Raw genomic sequence first — 18,194 nt, 5'->3', positions numbered from 1 at the left:
CCACATGCACACACTCACATAAACCACCATACCAACCTGATGACCAATTAAAGCGCGAATCCCCAGTACCCTGATTATTCTTCCACTTGCTCTCTCTTGCTTCGTGCTTGTGCAGATGCTGATTATTTTTGGAATGACAGGTAACACTTCATTATTCAAAATCGCACATTTAAGATAAAAGCATGTTTTCTCAACCCAATTAGATCTGCACAAAAATTAAACGTGCTGTCTTTCATTTTACTTCCCATAGACTTCAAATCTAATTGCCCCCTCTGTAATAGTTTTATTAATTGCAATTACATTGGTTGAGTTTCCACAGACCTGTTAATGTGCAGATTGGCTCTGGAGAATTTGTGCGTACTTGTATGCATGCACGATTGAGTACAATAAATGAGTGTGCAGTTATTTTTTTCTTCTTCAATTTTTGTGCAAGCTGACTTACCTCCTGAGCTCTTTCCACTTGAGAGCTGTTCCCGTCTATTCTGCTCGCTTCAGTTTTTTGTGTAGATGCTATAGGCAACATGATTTGGGTCATTTCATATTTCATACACAAAACAAAGTCTTATCTGATTTCAGTATTGATATTTTCACTGATAATAATTATCGTCTAGTTTTAAATGGATTTTGTTTCCATGAGACAATCCCCACTGCCTGCAAGGTAGTAGTTAAGATTCAGTTCTACACATTACTCCACAAAATAATTGAATAAAAGCGTACAATATACACTCAAGATAAAGAAAGCAAAATGACCTGGTGTCCTGTTTATAAAGCTGAATTGAATTGAATTGTTTGGTGGATATATGGCTGGATTTTTCTGTCTCACTGCCCACATTAGTCATGCTACATATCTGACATGATAATTTGTGTCATAAACAATGAGAAAAGAATTGTGGTGAAATATAATCAACCCAATTAGAAATATGAGTTAAATATTTCAGCATACTAAATCAGTTCTAGGCAGTATGGAACGAGAGACCCAAGATGATGGTAATGTCAAACTTTGCGGTATGGCCTACCAACACTGAAGTGCAGCATCGCTAGTTTCCACACATTGTATCAACTCACCAGAGCCTGTTGAAACCTCCTTGTATTTTAGGAAGCTTCCGTTCAAATATTTACGTTAAAAGAATTCTGAGAACTTCTCAGCACAGGTTGGACTGCTGGTGAAATTTCTCTTCTCTAACCATATGTGAGCAATAAAAACCTCTGCTGGATGTGCTTGATGGGTTTTTACATGGGAAATCACAATAAACAGAAAGCAGATGAAAAAAAAAAAAGAAAGAAAGAAAGCAGCCGGTCAAACTGAGCTAAGAAAGCAGCAAATCTCCTAAGCTTCCTGCAGTGTGTTCTGGATCTGATGTTAGAATGTGGTTCCTCTTTGGGTCCGTTTGGGTGACGGTCTGATTTTCTGGAGCTCTGCCATTCGCCATGGCAGTTTGGGATTCTTGAGTTTCAAAACCAGAACCATGAATGGACCAGCTTTTAAGGCTCCGCCGCTGCTCCCTGGGCGTATGCGCCGACTACTGTTTCAGATCATTACTGAGCCCCAGTAATCAAAACTGATTTATGTATATTTTGTGTGTGTGGGTCGTGTTTTCTGTACATACGTGTGCAGCGTTGTGGTTTTGTATATACTTGTATTGATTGCATGCATGGTATTGATGTATATGACAAAATACGTCTACGCATTATTGAACGCTGTTTTGCCTAAGCCTCATGGTTGCAGTGCAGATGCACTTCAGAGTCACCATTTTATATTGCTCTGCCTTAAAAATACTGTAAATGTTGCAACCTCTCTGTGCATCACAGGTTTAAATGAAACCTCTGTTCTCCACCTGCTCGCCTCTGCTGTTTGAGCTTTGTCAGTGATGTATTGGGAGAAACACGGGGCTGTAATACAAAATGTTAATATTCAATCACTGTTTGTCTTGTTCTCCTTTTGTGCCTCTCATTCATTCTGCCCATTCCTGCTTCTCTTTCCCTCCCTGTCCTTGTGTTCCAGTGGGAACCCCTTACTACATGTCACCGGAGAGGATACATGAAAACGGCTACAACTTCAAATCTGACATCTGGTCGCTAGGATGCCTGCTGTACGAGGTAAACTATAGGAAAATGTGTACACACTGTCACCTTGCAGCCTGAAGTAGGAGTGACACAACAACACATTGACACACACACACACACATACTGTCACACAGACCATCCTCGATCCAAAACATAAAAGACTGCTGTGGGTGTGTAAAATTACCTGCATTTTGTTCACATACAGTTCACAAAACTCCCCATGTCGAAACAAAATTTAATAGGTTAAGATTATGCAGGAAAAGCTCATGTTTTGTAATCATTTAAAACTTTACATTTTCCATCTGAAGAGAGGGCTTTTATTTATTTATGGAGCAAAACCAGAGGTTGGTATTCAGCCAATTGCCTCCTGTTGTGCTGATTGCGCAGCTCAGCTGCTTTTTTTTTTTTTTTTTTTTTTTTTTTACTGCATCTCTGTTCTGCAACTCAAGTTTTGCAGTAGTATCACCTTAAAAAGTGACAGTGACAGCACACTGTTATTGCTGAACTTGACAATCACTTCTGGTGTTTATATATGTGAGCATAGATCAACAGTTTATTTCACTAGTCTAATAATGTCTTCGTATTTATCGATAAAAGACATAGATTGGCAGTCATAAAATATTCAAATGTTGGAACACATTTCTTAATCTCTTTTGTTGCGTTTCTAAGACTCTTTGAATTGGAGTCCTTTAGCCTGGGAACCTGGTAAACATTGAAATGCCGGCGAGTGAAGGGAACTGACATGGCCATGTGTTTTAGATAAGGCTGCCCAGTGACACTGACTAGTTTGATTAGTCAGGAGCAAAACACCACAGGGCTCTGCAGAGACCACACTGAGCGCAGACAAGCCCGGGAGGAGCACACACAGCCAAGGGAACATAAGAGAAAAAGAGTCAGGAGCAGAACAATGATAGACATGGATGATAGCAGTCAATCTGACGCTGCACCTTGCCAGCATTTACGTGCACCAAATACACACAGACGGGCACAAATTCAGAGGCTCACTGCTGGCCAAGGAAATACCCACGTTTTTCTCCCCTCGTCTCTCCGAATTCCCCCGAGTTGCAGATCATTTGGGCTGCATTTCAACGCACCAGTGACTACACCTTCACTACAGCGCCTCAGGCATAGAGGTGGAGAACACGCAAGAAGTTTGAGCACAGCTTGCAGGTCATGGTTGCTCAGAGACCACAGTCCTTCATGCTAATTAGTTTCCCACAATGCATTGCTGCCGTGCGTGTCTGTGGTTGGCTGAAGGCAGCGGGTGCTGCAGGTCACATTCTTTTTTTGTACTTTTTATGTGTGCAGTGTATGCGTGTTCACATGAAAGATGCGACTTTTACCTTTAATAGAAAACACATTGCTTGGTTTTATTTCTCTAGTTGCATAGTTTCTGCAGGTGTTCTGTTTATATGATTATAGCCCCACTAAATAGTTTAAATTATTGTGATTTTGTCTTCTTTATACTAGTCACAGTGAGTTTTCCAAGGTTACCCAGTTACTTTTTGTAGGCAAAGTTCTTACTGTTGTACTTTGATTGGAAAAATTATGATTTTTCTTTACTTGAAAATGAAAAGTCCTAAATTCTTGTAGTGCTCCTTTTGCAACCTGAGCGTCAGTTGTTTCACTTTGTGCACAGTACATTGATCTTTTTTCATACATTTCACAGTGAGGAGAGCTTTGAGGGCATCACAGTCAGGACTAAATACTGAAAAAGTAAGATGGAAACCAAGGATGAGGAAAAGCAAAGAGAGAGCTAGAGAGCAAAAGTGAAAAAACAAAACAAAACAAAAAAAATAGATGAGACTTGTTGGTCCCTGAGGAGGTCAGAAGGCAAGGAATAAAGATGTGAGGTGAAAAAGTTTAAGAATCTATATAGGAAGCTGGAAAAGGGTAAGGGCATAGGCAGTACACGCCATGAGAGAGAATGAAAAGAAAGAGGCGATAGAAGGCTAGAGAGATAGCCGCAGCAGAGGGGAAGAAGTGGAAAGGGAAAATAACAAATAGCGAGAGCCGGGTTATAGATTGCTGGAGCGAAGAGAAAGATACGAGCTGTTCATTCAGAGATAAAGTACTATAGGTACATGAGCAAAGACAGAACTCCAGCCATCAGGTCAAGGTGAGCCATGCAAGGAGCCTGTGGAGATAAAGATTTTACAACCGTATTGTTACCAGAGCAGTGCTCACCACACCATGCATATTCTCTTTGAAGAGCACACTCCTGCTTCTCGGTAAGAGGGCTCTACAGTGCATTCACAGTGTCAGGAAACTTACCACTTTTTCTCCAAAACTCTCTTCTCCCTGCGCTCTCTTCTCCTTCCTTCTGCTATGTTCTCTTCCATATACCTTCCTTTTCCTCACTTAACCTTCAGGCATAAGGAATTCACACAGAAATCTACGCCTGATCCCTTTGGTCCTCATTGATTTCACGCTGAACATACAGTAGAGGCTGAGGATTGTGCTCATTTAGGTGTGTGTGCACGTGTTCTTGTATGTGTGTTTGTATCCCAGGGAGTTCCTTATGTGTGAAATGGCTCCATTTGAGAGAGCCTGCATTTTTCATTCCTGTGCCCGAGGGTTGACTCCGAGTCCGAAGGGTCCGTCCATCAATACGTGGTCATTGTATCTGCGTCTATCTTCATCTCCCATTCTGTTTGATCCTTTTCTCTGTGTGTCCAACCTCATTACATCACCTCACACTGCCCTGTGCCCTTCACCCAAACTCCCTGCGCGTCGGTAAACAGGGATGCTCGTCAACATTGTTTCCTGGGGTGACCGGAGAGGTAAAAGACGGTGGGGGTGGGTGTGGTTTGGTCACATGCGGTTGAGGAAATTCCAGTATCCTGGCAATCTGTCTCCAGTCTCCATCTGCTCACACTACTTGTATTAGTTACTCCCACATGCTTAATCCGTTTCCTTTAAGGAGATGTATTTTACGTACATTGCAGTTGTGCCTCTTGTGATTTGGTATGACTGTTGTGTTTGATGTAAGCGGTAGAGGAGAATATCTGCGAAAGATTTATGGGAATGTGTCTCTTTCCTGTGCTCAGCACATCTGATAGTACCTCTGCCTCCGACTGTGCCCGTGTCTGAGGCCTCTCGCGGCCCCCTTCCCTCTTGTTTTGCTGTTGGTTTTACGAGGCCCAAAAATGCCGGTTTCTCAGCAGCTGCTGCTTTCATGTGATGAGCTGCTCCTGTGGGTTGTTTCTTGTATGGCAGAGGGTGGGGACCCCTCCCCCCCTCCCTCCCCAAACTGAAACTGTAAATCATTCAGTTGCATTTTTTCACACATTAACAGTGATGATTCTTTGTAGAACAACTTTCTCCCATTGTTGCACACTGGAGCACACCTTTTTAAAATAGTAGATATTGTTATGGTTTATTCTCTAAGACATTTCGTTTGCAATTGACCGTGGCTTATAGACTGTAATTCTCTCAGTAAATTCAGAAAAGTTTAATTTTATCTCTGTGTGCTGATCCTGGATCTGGTCTCTCAATTTTTTTTTTTTTTTTTTTTACAAGTTCACCAAGATGTTACAAAAGTCAGTTTCAGCATGACAAACCGCTGCTGTTTTTTTCCTTCACTAAATATAGCCTGTGCAAACATTGAAGATGCTGTACAATCCATAATAAGTGCCTCGTTACCTTGAACTCACTGAAAAATGTGCTGCTGAAACTGCAGTGTTATCAGCACATTGCATCCTGTTTCTGTATAATGTTAACTGATGGAACGGATAAAAGATACAAGTCCACGCTTATATCTTTTTTCTAAACCGATTAAATGTCAGACTATAGATAGTATCGCTAAGTGGCAGATATGTGGAGGACTTTTAGATTAAAAAAAAAAAAACGCTCATACTTTTATTTCTTTTTAGGAATAGTTTGATCGTAAATGATCTCATCACAGTTCCTTCATTTTATTCTGGCCTAATAAGAGAGCTGTATATTTTATTATTATTATTATTATTATTATTATTCAGGTATCAGTAGAGGAAAATATTCTTCAAGACTAATCTGTACTAAAATGACACTCACCTTAAGAAGAACTGTAACACTTTAATAAAGGTAAGTTTTTGTTTTCATGTAGAGCTTAGAAATGGTTCGGATAGGAAGATTTTCTTTTCTTTTCTTTTCTTTTTCTTGCTACTTTTTCCCCTTTATTTACAGCCTTGTGTCAAATAGAAAAGTGAAGACATTTACATGCTAAAAACTATTCTTTTAAAAAATTCAAGCCCCATCACTCTGTGTAACTGTACTGACATGGTGATATAAGAACACACTTTTGATAAATTTCTTCCAAAGTTCACTGAAAAAAATCATACTTTGAACTCGCTCGTCCACATTTTTTCTTTCTTTCTTCCGTCACTCTGCCGTTTGTAGTGTGTTGAAGGAAGAGTTGTGATGACTCCACTGGGTGTAAGTATAAATCTAATGACTGTCCCTGCATTGTGAGTTATTACCTTGATCAATATATCATCATAAAAACCACATGAACGACCAGTGAACACATAAAAAAGTCATACTTTCTTCTCTTTTACCAAAGTGTGTGTGTGTGTGTGTGTGTGTGTGTGTGTGTGTGTGTGTGTGTGTGTGTGTGTGTGAAGCACAGAGAGAAATCAAGAGGAAAATGTCCATCATATACGTCCATTTAGCACGTGTGTGCGTTAACATTATAGGTGTTTATTTTGATGTAACATGCTCTAATTGTATGTGTGTTTAGAAATGAGAACTTGAGAAAAGCCTTTGGTCCCAGGCTGCAAAGACACAAGGGATACAGGGAGGGTTGCAGGGAAAAGACAGGGAGCATCTCGCTGCTTCTTTTAATTGGCATACAGGGAGAGAAGCCGGAGAGATGGAGCTGGATCAATGTTAATTAAACTGGAAGGCCCCATCTAGACCTTTTACACGCTCAGGGATGCTAGCTTTACATGCTTTGGCCAGAGGAGAGCACAACCTGCTCAAATAAGGAGCCGAGAAACAAAGGTGGGAGAGTGTGTTTACTTCTACACGTTTTGTGTGGACCTGTTTGAACTTGAGACGTTTAGAGTGAAAATATTTTTCAGTGAGACCATTAGTGAGGCCAGTCGTCCTCTGTTTGGGATGGACCTTCAAAGGGATGCTTGATGGATGAGGTTTGGTCTTAGGATTGACTGTAGAATTACATTGGGCTTAAGGGCAGGGTTTGGAGTGGGAATTGAATTATGACGGTTTAGGTGAGGGGCCAGTGTGTGAGATAAGTCAGCGGTGGTCCTCAGGAATATAGTAACACAAAGGTACAAGTGGGTTTGTGAGGGGGTGCGTGTGTTCTGCCACCAGCTGCTCACACCCCTCAGAGAGACAGCAGGCATGCGTGTGCATTGTATGGCTCTCGAATATCAATGAAACACACAGACACACACACACACACATCTTTTTCCAGACTGTGTCGTCACAGCGGTTTAAATGATTGACTCACTCTCTGACCTCTGAGACCCTCGTGTGTGTGTGTGTGTGTGTGTGTGTGTGTGTGTGTGTGTGCGTGTGTGTGTGTGTGTGTGTGTGTGTGTTCGGGGGGGGCCACAGTGAGAGCAGGGGGCCGGCAGCTGTCAAGGGCTAGGAGCAGCAGGCACTAATGAAGCAGATGAATAGTGCAAAAACTCCCAAATACAAACAGGACAGTTGACATTTTTCATCTGTCAAAAGCAGAAGATGCATGAAAATACGACGGGGTCTTGTTTAACCCTTTGCCTGCTGGCGTCTGTAGCTAGCGGGGTTTCTTCTTTTTCTTCCTTTCTCTGTTGCCCTTTTTTTTTGTCACAAATTGTAACATTTTGTGGGAAGCGTTATTGGATGGATAATGAAAGCATACATCCTGTCTTCCTGAGACGCATCCCTGCTCTCATGGCCACACTTTCACAAGCTTATCTAATGTCAACCAGAATACACCTATTTATACAAAGATCTCAATGTTCAATTTTGCTTGAACGTCTCTTGTGGGTTTTTATTGAACTATTATGTTAAGTTCCTGCTACTATCAAGAGAAATGTTTTCTCCTTTTTTGGTTTTTTGCCATTAACATACACATTTGTTGAATAACAGTTAAAGGTGTTTCAGTTTCCAAAACACTGAATCATCTCTAAGTAGAAGTCTATTTCATTATTGAATTTATTCAAAGACTAAAACATCCTTTCCTCTTGTTTTCAAAATTAATTCTGAAGTAAGTTTGCTGAGCTTAATATATTTCTTTAGACTTTCTTGTCGCACAACAATGCATTTATTAGCTGCATTAAATTGTGAATTATTTGTTTAGTTGTGCACCACAGTGAAGGTGGTGTCCATGTATCTTCAGCTGATATGGTTTTAATAGAAAATAGGAAGAGACCCATTCATTCAGCTCAGTCATCATAGAATTAGAAATTCCACCAAAAAAAGTCTGTAGACATGAGTCTTTGTTACTAATGGAAGTTTATCATTGCTGACGCACACAGGAATACACATTTCCACACGTATCCCATCACTGTCAGCCTCCTGCTGCGCCATTCTCAGTAGTAATCCTTGGAGCAGGGGGAGAGACGTGTCCAAGGAGAAACAGATAGGAGATCCTCTTCACCTCATGTTGTTGTGTGTTTTTGTGGGGATGTGCTTCATTAATGTGTCTATTTGATTAAGAGAGTCAGTGATTGCGTGATGATAAATTGTGTCCAGAGGAAAGACGCCCCCCTGAGATTTTGCTGTCGTCATCTTGACTTCCCACTGGAGGTTTTGACAGAGAGTCTGTCAAAACCTCCCCGATGGGGAAACAAGAACTTTTCTGTCTATTCACCATCAATGTTTGACGTATCTTTCATTGAGGACTCTAATGATGAAGCCGTGTTCACATTGGATGGTGTGTTGGGGGCATTTTGGGTAGTACCAAACATTTACCTTTGTAGCTACTTACAATGTAGACCGTGTGTTTTTTTCTTTTTGGTCTTGTTTTGTTTTTAAAGGAGTCGACAGTATTATGTTATTTAAAAGTTAAGTAGTAATCGAAATATTCAATATTGAGCATTTTATTTATTTATTTATTTATTTATTTATTTGCACTGGATGCTTCTTATTCCAGTTCACCAATATTACTCTGATAAGTTTAGAAATGTTCCTGAAGATCACATCTGGACTGGAAGAAAAACCATCCTGCAGGTGAAACCTACAAGGAAAACAAATGCAGGACTTGGGCTTTATTTTAAAATAATCAGTTCCACTGTTGATAATTGAGCACATTTGATCCCAATAAATCAAAGCATTTCTGTGCTTAAAGAAGTGTCTTCATTGAAACTGATGGGCTGGGTCTCACTGAAACTATAAATCTCTTCACAATATCTAAGCAATTTTTTTTTATTGTCAATTTTCTGCATATAAAATGCATTTGTCAGACATACATGTATTTTTTTTATTATTATTATTATTTTTATATCCATGAAATATCTGTTTAGAAAAATTCTAACCAGACACATGAAAATGCTTTTGTGTTGTTGCTGTAATATACATTTTGTTTAAAATTAATGTAAGTAATAACTGAAAGTATTTTAAGATGGGAAAGTGCATTTAGTGACAAAGATAGAATATAAGCTTTAAACCACCACTAGTAAAAGAAATGTCAAAGTTTAGATGACAACCTCCAACCCCACCCAAAACAAAAAAAACCCCTGAGAAGTAGTGTCAACATTTTTGTCAGGTTTTTAAAACTGGATGGAGAATGGGTTAACAATGTGCAGCTTTTCGGGAGCAATAAAAGTAAATCAGCCCTTGAACACTGACTCAAGCAAGATGTTCTGATATTTTGTGGATTACTCACAAACAGGCTGCACAAAGTGTTGAATCAGGCCATTTCACCAGAAAACCGAGGTGTTGTTTGGACGGTTATGTTATTCCAGTGGTGCAATGCTCTCCTTGTTTTATCTTTAAAATGTAGCTGCTTTGATGAGTCTCATATTGAGTTTCAGGTAAATGAAACAGCACAATCTCATAATTTCTTTTGTGCATATGTTTGCTTACTTTTTCTTTTTTATTTCAACAAGGGGGGAAATAACTGAAGTGCACTAAAACATTAGGCTTGCAGTGCTGTGTTGAGTAGTGCAGCCTTCAAAGACAAACAGGTATGCTGGAAATAAACCCCAAAGACTCCAGTGTTACCAGTATTTTAATCCCAACATAAAATAAAACCCACCACTTCGGCCTTATGCACAGTTTTACCGTACAAAGCTCTGGGTCAGGTAGCAGAAAGAAAGTGTGCATCTTAATCTCGTCTGCTGCAGGCGTCACCTCTCACACAAACCTTTAAACAATAGGAAGTGAGTCAGTGATGAGCATGGCAAAAGTGGCATGCTTCTTTTCTATTCTTAGAAATGCAGGAAGGATTCTTCACCTGTTTCCACTCGCCGGCAAGCACAGGTCTCCTTCTGCTTTCCATTTCTCCCCTCCCCATTCCCATTTGCCCTACCTCTGCTCTGCTTGCTTGCATTTGTTTTCTACAGGATTTGGTTTTCTTGCTGCTCCAGCAAACTGAAAAATTCTTTCCTTTCGTATCCCTGCACCACTCTCCTCTCACAAGCTCCTCTTCTGTCCCTCTCATTTTTTTTCATCTGTAAGCTTTGGAAGCAGAAAGAGCCACAAAACTGGAGGAAAAAGAAAAACAAGAGGTCAGGGAAAGCTTTTGTGGATTTTTGTCTTTACACCTCCAGAGTTGGTTGAATAAATTTGTCGCGCCCAAACTTATGGCTGATACAGTTTTTGCGTTCTGTTCAGATTGCGTTTTTCAGCTCAACATCACCAGTTCCTCCTCTTCAGCTGTTACGTCTTTCTCCATGGTTATGTTGTGTCTCTCTGCAAACTCGAGAAATGGGCGGGGCAGGTGTGCAGGTATGGGTGTGGCCGTGAATGGAGGGGGGGGTGGAGCTGTGGAGGAAAAAAATGTGTTGAAACACAGTCCATTTTGAACATTTTTCTGTTGTATTATTTTGCAATTATATTCTCCATGGACCTCCAGAAATTCTAATACTCCTAGAAGCAAATTTGGCTTTATTCAAAATGGATGGATTTTTTTTTTAATTGACATGAGGATGATAATATGTAGCATTTAGGTAATAGGAGAGTATTTCGTAATAGTACAGTTTCTAATAAACCAATCTAGTCTCAGTTAAAGTGAAAAAATGTCAAACTTCTTTTAGCTAACTACTCCGTTTGCTTGCTACACCAGAACAGTAATGCTGTGTAGAGTTGCTCAAATAATACTGATCTCGCTGTTATTCAAATTTACGAAATGACAATGTGTGTTGTTTACATGTTAAGTTTCACAGCGCTGACTTATCAGCTGTTTTCTTTCGTTGTGTCAACACTGCCAACTTAGAAGAGGCCAAGTCCCAACTTATAACTTTCAATGTTTCCATTTTCTGGAATGCACCATTATAATTAGCTTCTCATGAAATGTGTCCTTTATAATCAGATTATTCTCTCACAACTCACTGTTGTATCATCAGTAATCACACCGCAGTGGTACTGAACTTGGCAGAGTCCATTTTGAAGATATGGCGAAGTCTTTTCTCTGCAACACCCGCTGAGAGTTTTGGTCCTTTTTCCTTCCTGTTTTAAGTTTGTATCTCTCTCTCTCCCTTCCCTCATGTCTCCCTGTGTCCCTTCCCCGTCTCTTCATCTCTCTGTGCTTCAGATGGCAGCCTTACAGAGTCCGTTCTATGGGGACAAGATGAACCTCTACTCCCTTTGTAAGAAGATAGAGCAGTGCGACTACCCCCCTCTTCCCTCAGATCACTACTCAGAGGAGGTGAGTATTAGCCGAGCTTGGATCGGTCACCTTTACCGCAGTGGCACAAAGTGGATCTGAACTTCTTCCATGTTTTTAAAGGATCGACAAGAATCTGCTTTCATAAAACTTCATTTAAAAAAAAAAAAAAAAAAAAAAAAAGTAAATTTTAACTGGACCTTTATTTAAGCCAAGTCTAAAGTCAAAACTTTCTTTGTTAGTTGCTTGATTTTCTCTGTAAAGAGTATTCAAGTATACCCGTCTGTCTGACCCATAGCATCATATGATATTACTCTTTGATGAAAGACCGGCCATGACTTTAACCCTTTGAAAATTAAATGTACATATCAAAAGCATGTGGTCGCGCTGGAGCGTTCGGTGAGAGCGAATGGCTTCGAGTGTCGTGTTTCTCTAACTAAACGTTAAATCATCTGCTGTAATTCTGTGAAGACTTGTTCGTGCGCAAAGAAATGTAATGCACTCAGGCTGCGGTTAACATTCGCCTTATAACTGATTATCGGTGACATGCGTATGAATCTGCGTGTCCTTGTTTTTGCATGCCCTCTTTGTGTGGGTGGCATTTTTTTTTTCTGTGTTTTTGAATGGATTAAGTCAAGACGCAAAAACATTACCGACTTATGACTCATGATTGCTGTAGACTCTATTATTGTTATTTTTAGTATATACATCAACAGTTGTCCCAAATGTTTTTCAACATTACTACACAGCACAGTTTCAGCCTTTTCTACATGACTTTAGTAAAACTTTATTGTTATTATTCATGTTGTTTCATGAAATTTAGTGTGGTTTCAGTTGATTTAACCCAACGCCCCAGCTTAAGCTTGTGTGTGTGTGTGTGTGTAAATCAGTCTGTTTCGCAGCTTTTTGTGCATTTGTCCATCTATAGAGCTGAACATGATGCGGTGTTGCCTTCTAGTCAAAGATGTTTCTGCAGATATTAAAGTTTCATCCAACAAATATTTGTTTTACATCAGACACTTAAGAGAAAGTTTGAAATCCATTTTTTCTTGTCTTGATGGCTTCAACATTTGCATAATTTAAGCCATTGCTGATAATGCCAAAGTGAAATAACACAGAGAATGTATGAAATGTATTTTACATAGTAATTAACCTCTTTACTAAAGTTAAGTAATTTCTGCACATTTTTCATCAATTTCAACATTGTTTAGGTCACTGAAAAGATCATCCACCAATCAAATTATGGCATATTAATGATGCATTAACTGTGAAATTATATGTAATTGCACAATAATTGATCATGTTTGTACAGTAATCTTAAGTTATAGTATTTTAAAATCATGTACGTATGTTTCCCCACACATCCACAGTGGATGGTTCCTCATGTCATGCTTTTGAACTGCAGCAAACTGGCAATTTTCCCATTTTCGTGACATGATTTTTTTCCCCCCAAACATCTAAGAAGTCATTCTAATATTGTCACAAATGATACAATATAGCATATCTCTGTGTAACAGCAGCATTTGGAAAAGAGTAGCATTAATCTCAAACATTAACAAGGGGCCCTGAAGCCTGAAGAAGACAAGCGCTGGTTTTATCTTCACACCTTCCTCTCTCCAGTGTATCCACACATAAATCTACTGTGGCTAGTTTAAAGGGGTTATCATTATTCATGTCTCATGAGTGAAACCGTAAACCCAGCAGAGAGCGCCTTTTATTATACTGTGGTATTTAGTTCATTAGACTGGTAAAGGCTAATTGCTCGGTGTTTCAGGCCTCTGTGGTGTCTATTTGTGTTTTTTTTTTCTTCTTCTTCTTCTTCTTCTTCTTTTTTTTACACTTGCGAGAAAAATTGTGCAAGTGTATATTTGTTACAAGAGCTGTTTTTCCACACATGCACACACCACACACACACACACACACACACATCACGCTGAGCTTCTTCGTTGCCCCACATGTCACCCCCATCCTGGAGAAAGGAAGACAAAGCGAAAGAGAGAGGGAATGATAGAGCGAGAGACAGGGGCGATGGAGAGATGGAGATGAGGGGGGTGCCTGCAGCGCCTGTCTGGATGTAAACAATGCTCCTGAAGGATCGGCAGCAAACTGTCAGCTGCTCATCTTTGTTGTGTCATTTAACCATCTCCGTCTATGCCCCCCCCCCACGCCTCCCTTCACTAGCTCCCACCCCCCACACCCCCTCCACCTGACACTCCCCCACCCCACTCGCCATGCAAAGAAGCGCATGAATATTTTACATATCTACATCTCTGTACACCCCCTCCCTCCTCTGCCCCTTCTCCATTCTGTGCGACTAATTCTCAGACTGTCTGAATTTGCATCTTTCTCCCGCTTACTCTTTCTCTCACACACACACACACACACACACACACACACACACACACACACACTCACTCACACGCACACAAACTTACACGTGCACGTCCGCACACAGCGCCGGGTGAGAACTTGTCCAAGCCGGTGCCACGCAACATCGGCCAGGAAGTCAGCAGATGGTTACCATAGCGACCTCGTGTAGATGTTTTTTTTTTTCCTGACTTTCCTCTCCATCTTTTATTATCTTCTTTTTTTTTTAATGATGGCGGTGGCTGTTCCGCCTGCGAGCCTGTCTATCTATCTGCTCCAATCAGCCAATCCGCTCGGCTTCAAGTGTAAGTACTGTCTCCGGAAGGCAGTGGAGTGACAGCGGTGTGTGCGCGCGTGCTTCGTGGTGGATGTGTGTCGGCGCACATGTGTGGGCTCGGGTAAAAGTGTATGCAGCAGACCAGTAAGCGATTAGTGCACTAACCCAGCCGTGCATCTTTGTCTCGGTTTGGTGACCTGTTGCTTTGTTATTTGCGTTAATAGAAAGAGGTCATCTGGAGGGAAATACCTCTTTGATCGTTCATTTTTCTGAAGTTGCTCTTATACAATCCAATTAGACAATGTTACTGACCCTGTGTCTTTCTCTACCCCTCCCCCACCTCCACCTGTCTTCCGCACCAGCTGAGGAACTTGGTAGATATGTGCATCAACCCCGACCCGGAGAAGAGGCCGGACATCACCTACGTGTACGACATTGCCAAACACATGCAGAGCCTAACACAGGGCAGCTAAGCCCAGAGTTACACACACTATGCCTTGCAGAACTCCTTTCCACGTCTCTTCTTGCTTTACATGCTGGACTTGTATCCCATCTTTCAGCTTTCAGTATGAAAACTTTTTACAGAGTTTAGCTTCTTGTGATAGGTAGCTCATGTAACAGATTATGTTCAAAGTGGCAGCACAGTCCAAATCATGACTTACACCCAAACCCTCTCTGCCCTGAGATACCAGCTGTAGAGATCACACCGTTTTCTTGTCAGTGGGCATCCTGGTCTTCACATTGTAGTGTGATTACTACACGGAAAATTAGTGTATTTTAGCTCTCTGAACACAAACCCTAACTTCGTAAAGTTGGTCTTCATCAGCAGATGTTTCAGGATTCCAGCTGTTTAATTGAAATGACAGTGCAAACCTTCGGTGTGTCGTTTTTATAGTTAGTCATCAAAAAAATTAAAAATCTGAACTCAAAGCGATGAAATTGTTGTGAAGCAGTTAATCTGAGATGTAAGAAAATGTAATTGATGGATGAAGTGTTGTGTTGCACTTTTGTTTACCCTGGTACTGGAAGGCTGGCAGGGTGATCGTATCTGATGAATGTATTAGGAAAGGAAGGATCATTGGGAGGGTCGACGAGAGATGTGCTGGGAGGGAATGTTGGGGAATGCCTCCACAACACTTTGAATGTAAGTCATTTTGATATCTAAGTGTTACATTTGAAAAAAATCAGATTGTCTCCGTTTTTACATTTGAGCAGACATGGAAGCTGGTTTCAAGACACTTTTTTTTTGTCTGCTGTTTACCTTAGTCACAGATACCAAAATATTTCCTCCTTTGTTGAACGTAAGCGAGAGGTATACTGCAGCTGCATAGTGTGAAAGTTTATTTAACAGGGCCACAAAAACCTTGAAGAAATATTCAACTGAAAACACGGTTTACCAGGTAGATGCATTTGTCCCACCGCGACGATAGTCAAATTAAAGTTTTTGTGTTTCTGTACAAGTTGCAGTGTATGTGTCTTTTTTAGTCACAGTTTAGATATATGGGAATATTTTTGTTTTATAGTTGTACACCACAGTGTGCCTAACCTATGGCCTCAGTAAAGAGGAAAAGATCAAAGTTGCACATTGAGGGGTTTTAAAATATGTAAATGAGTCTTTTACGGCAATGGTATCAAAGACATGTACTGAAAAGACTTTAAAAACGTACCCATTGGTCTTTTTTGTTTTCGTGTACATAAAGAATTAAAACCCCACTAAATGAGTAAAAGCTTTTAGTGAGTTTGGAAGGAGGGAGTGATGTATGTCCATGATATCACACATCGATATGGTATGTTGCCCTGCTTTGATGGACACCTGGGGAATCTCAATATGCCACTGTCTCAACTGCCCTCGACTGAAATGCATCGTTAGAAACACAATTACCATAAATAAATACTATTTCTGTGCACGTGGTGTCACCAGGTTAGTTTATTGTAAGCCTAAGACTTAAAGCAGCTGCTCTTTAGCTGAACCAGTGATGATAGACTCTTCACTTTTCATGTTTTTACTTAGTAGTTAAGTGAAATAGCAATGTATTTTAAGTCAGACAGCAACGAATTAATTGTTTTAGGTGTTTACAACTGTTCTACAGATATTATGAGCAGAAACAGAGTAACTTGGCTTTGCACAGAGAGCCAGAGGCTTTCATGGTATAGTGAGATGTCTGGGTTCAGAAAGCCAGTGGTATGAAGGGTAAAGTGGCTGTAAAAGAAAAAAATAGAAAAATCATCACGTGAGAAAAGACGTGGATAAATCCAGTCTCCTCAGTACCATTGATTTTGTTCTTGCCACTTTAGATATATGTGACTTATTTACGGGAGACTTTGTTTCCTCTAGAGTTTTAAAGCTGCAGGCTTTAAGGCTGCTACTTCAGCCTCTTCACTCAGCAGCCTTGAAAACAAAGCACAGTTTACAACCAGCTAAATTTCACTTCAAGTTCAGCTATAGAGTTGCTGGCATATGTCTTCACCTCAAAAAAAAAAAAAGAAAAAAAAAGTTTGGATTTCAATTATTACATGTGTTTATAACGATGATTTCAGCATGAGCAGGTGATTCTGGCATGTTTTGGGCAGGTTTATATAACTGCAGCTCTTTTTGACATTATCGAATAGCTTGTTAACCATTCATTGAAACTGTATGCCCAATGTTTATGTTGTTGTTGTTGTTGTTTTTCTTTTCTTTATTAACATGTAATGATATTAACATGTGTTATATTCAAAATCAAAGCTCATAAGTGCAACAGAATATAAGTTATTTTGTTTCGGTAAACAAAATCCTTTGATTGTGTTGTCTTATAACTTTATTTTGTGTGTCTGAGACCTGCAATTACAGTGTTTGCAATTTCTGTCTGGAATTGTCCTACATTTTGTGCCTTTATATTGCTTTTATTTTTCAGCAGTGAAACTGTGTGTGTGTGTGTGTGTGTGTGTGTGTGTGTGTGTGTGTGTGTGTGTGTGTGTGTGTGTGTGTGTGTGTGTGCGCGTGTTTCTATTGCAGTAATGATGTTAATTTACTATCATCCTCAACCTCCGTCCTGTTAATCGCCTGTATGAGAACAATCTGTATAGCATCAAAAAGTTTCAGTGTTTTGTTGTATTTACAGAGGAGCTTTGAAGCACTTTTCAAATGGTTTACTTTGATACTGTACAGAGTAGAATTCCCCAAATTGTGTGTGTGTTTCACAGGACCACCCCACCCCACCCCTCCTCAAAAAAAAAAAAGAAAGAAAAAAGATGCAATTATAATAGCTTGAAAATGCATTTGCAATATTGTCCCCTCACAGCACCAAAGCACCATCTTGAATTGAAAGTGGCGGTATTTGTGCAGTAGTAGGGATGTATAATGCACGCAGTGCAAAGTCACTCCGAGGACTGCAGCTCTGTATTGATGTTTGTTTTTGTGTGTTGTTGTGTAATGTAATGCTCTACTGTGTCGCAGCCTCCTTCCTCACTTGCGTGCTCATCTTCAGTTGGTGTTGAAGAGTCCACTCAGTCCAAATAGTAAAATATTGGCAGTTGCTATTTATTGTCTTTGTAGTTTAGTTGTTTACTGAACATTTCATGTCAAGTTAAATGCCCTCATCAGAAACCCCATGTATGCAAACTCAACGTAATAAAGCTTTCAAATCTGCCCAGATTGAGTGGTTTTTCTCCTCACATGTTCCTCTCCCATCCATCCATCCATCCACCCATCCATCCATCCATCCATCCATCCATCCATCCATCCACCCA

At 40.2% G+C, this 18,194-nt stretch overlaps 1 protein-coding gene across 1 annotated transcript in view; it reads left to right on the top strand.

Moving 5' to 3' along the window:
* Positions 1-18,093, top strand: part of nek7 (NIMA-related kinase 7) — a 71,940-nt gene extending 53,847 nt beyond the window's left edge. Inside the window, exons 8-10 of the mRNA XM_030082502.1 lie at positions 2,003-2,097; positions 11,750-11,863; positions 14,828-18,093. Of these exons, the coding sequence (XP_029938362.1) occupies positions 2,003-2,097; positions 11,750-11,863; positions 14,828-14,938 (320 nt within the window). The 3' untranslated portion in view covers positions 14,939-18,093. The remainder of the gene's footprint in view (positions 1-2,002; positions 2,098-11,749; positions 11,864-14,827) is intronic.
* The last annotated feature ends 101 nt before the right edge of the window (positions 18,094-18,194 follow it).

The sequence above is a fragment of the Salarias fasciatus genome, chromosome 23 (assembly GCF_902148845.1).
Source record: "Salarias fasciatus chromosome 23, fSalaFa1.1, whole genome shotgun sequence".
Lineage (NCBI taxonomy): Eukaryota > Metazoa > Chordata > Actinopteri > Blenniiformes > Blenniidae > Salarias > Salarias fasciatus.
Note: the sequence above shows the minus strand (reverse complement) of the source record. Positions and strands in the feature narration are given on the sequence as shown.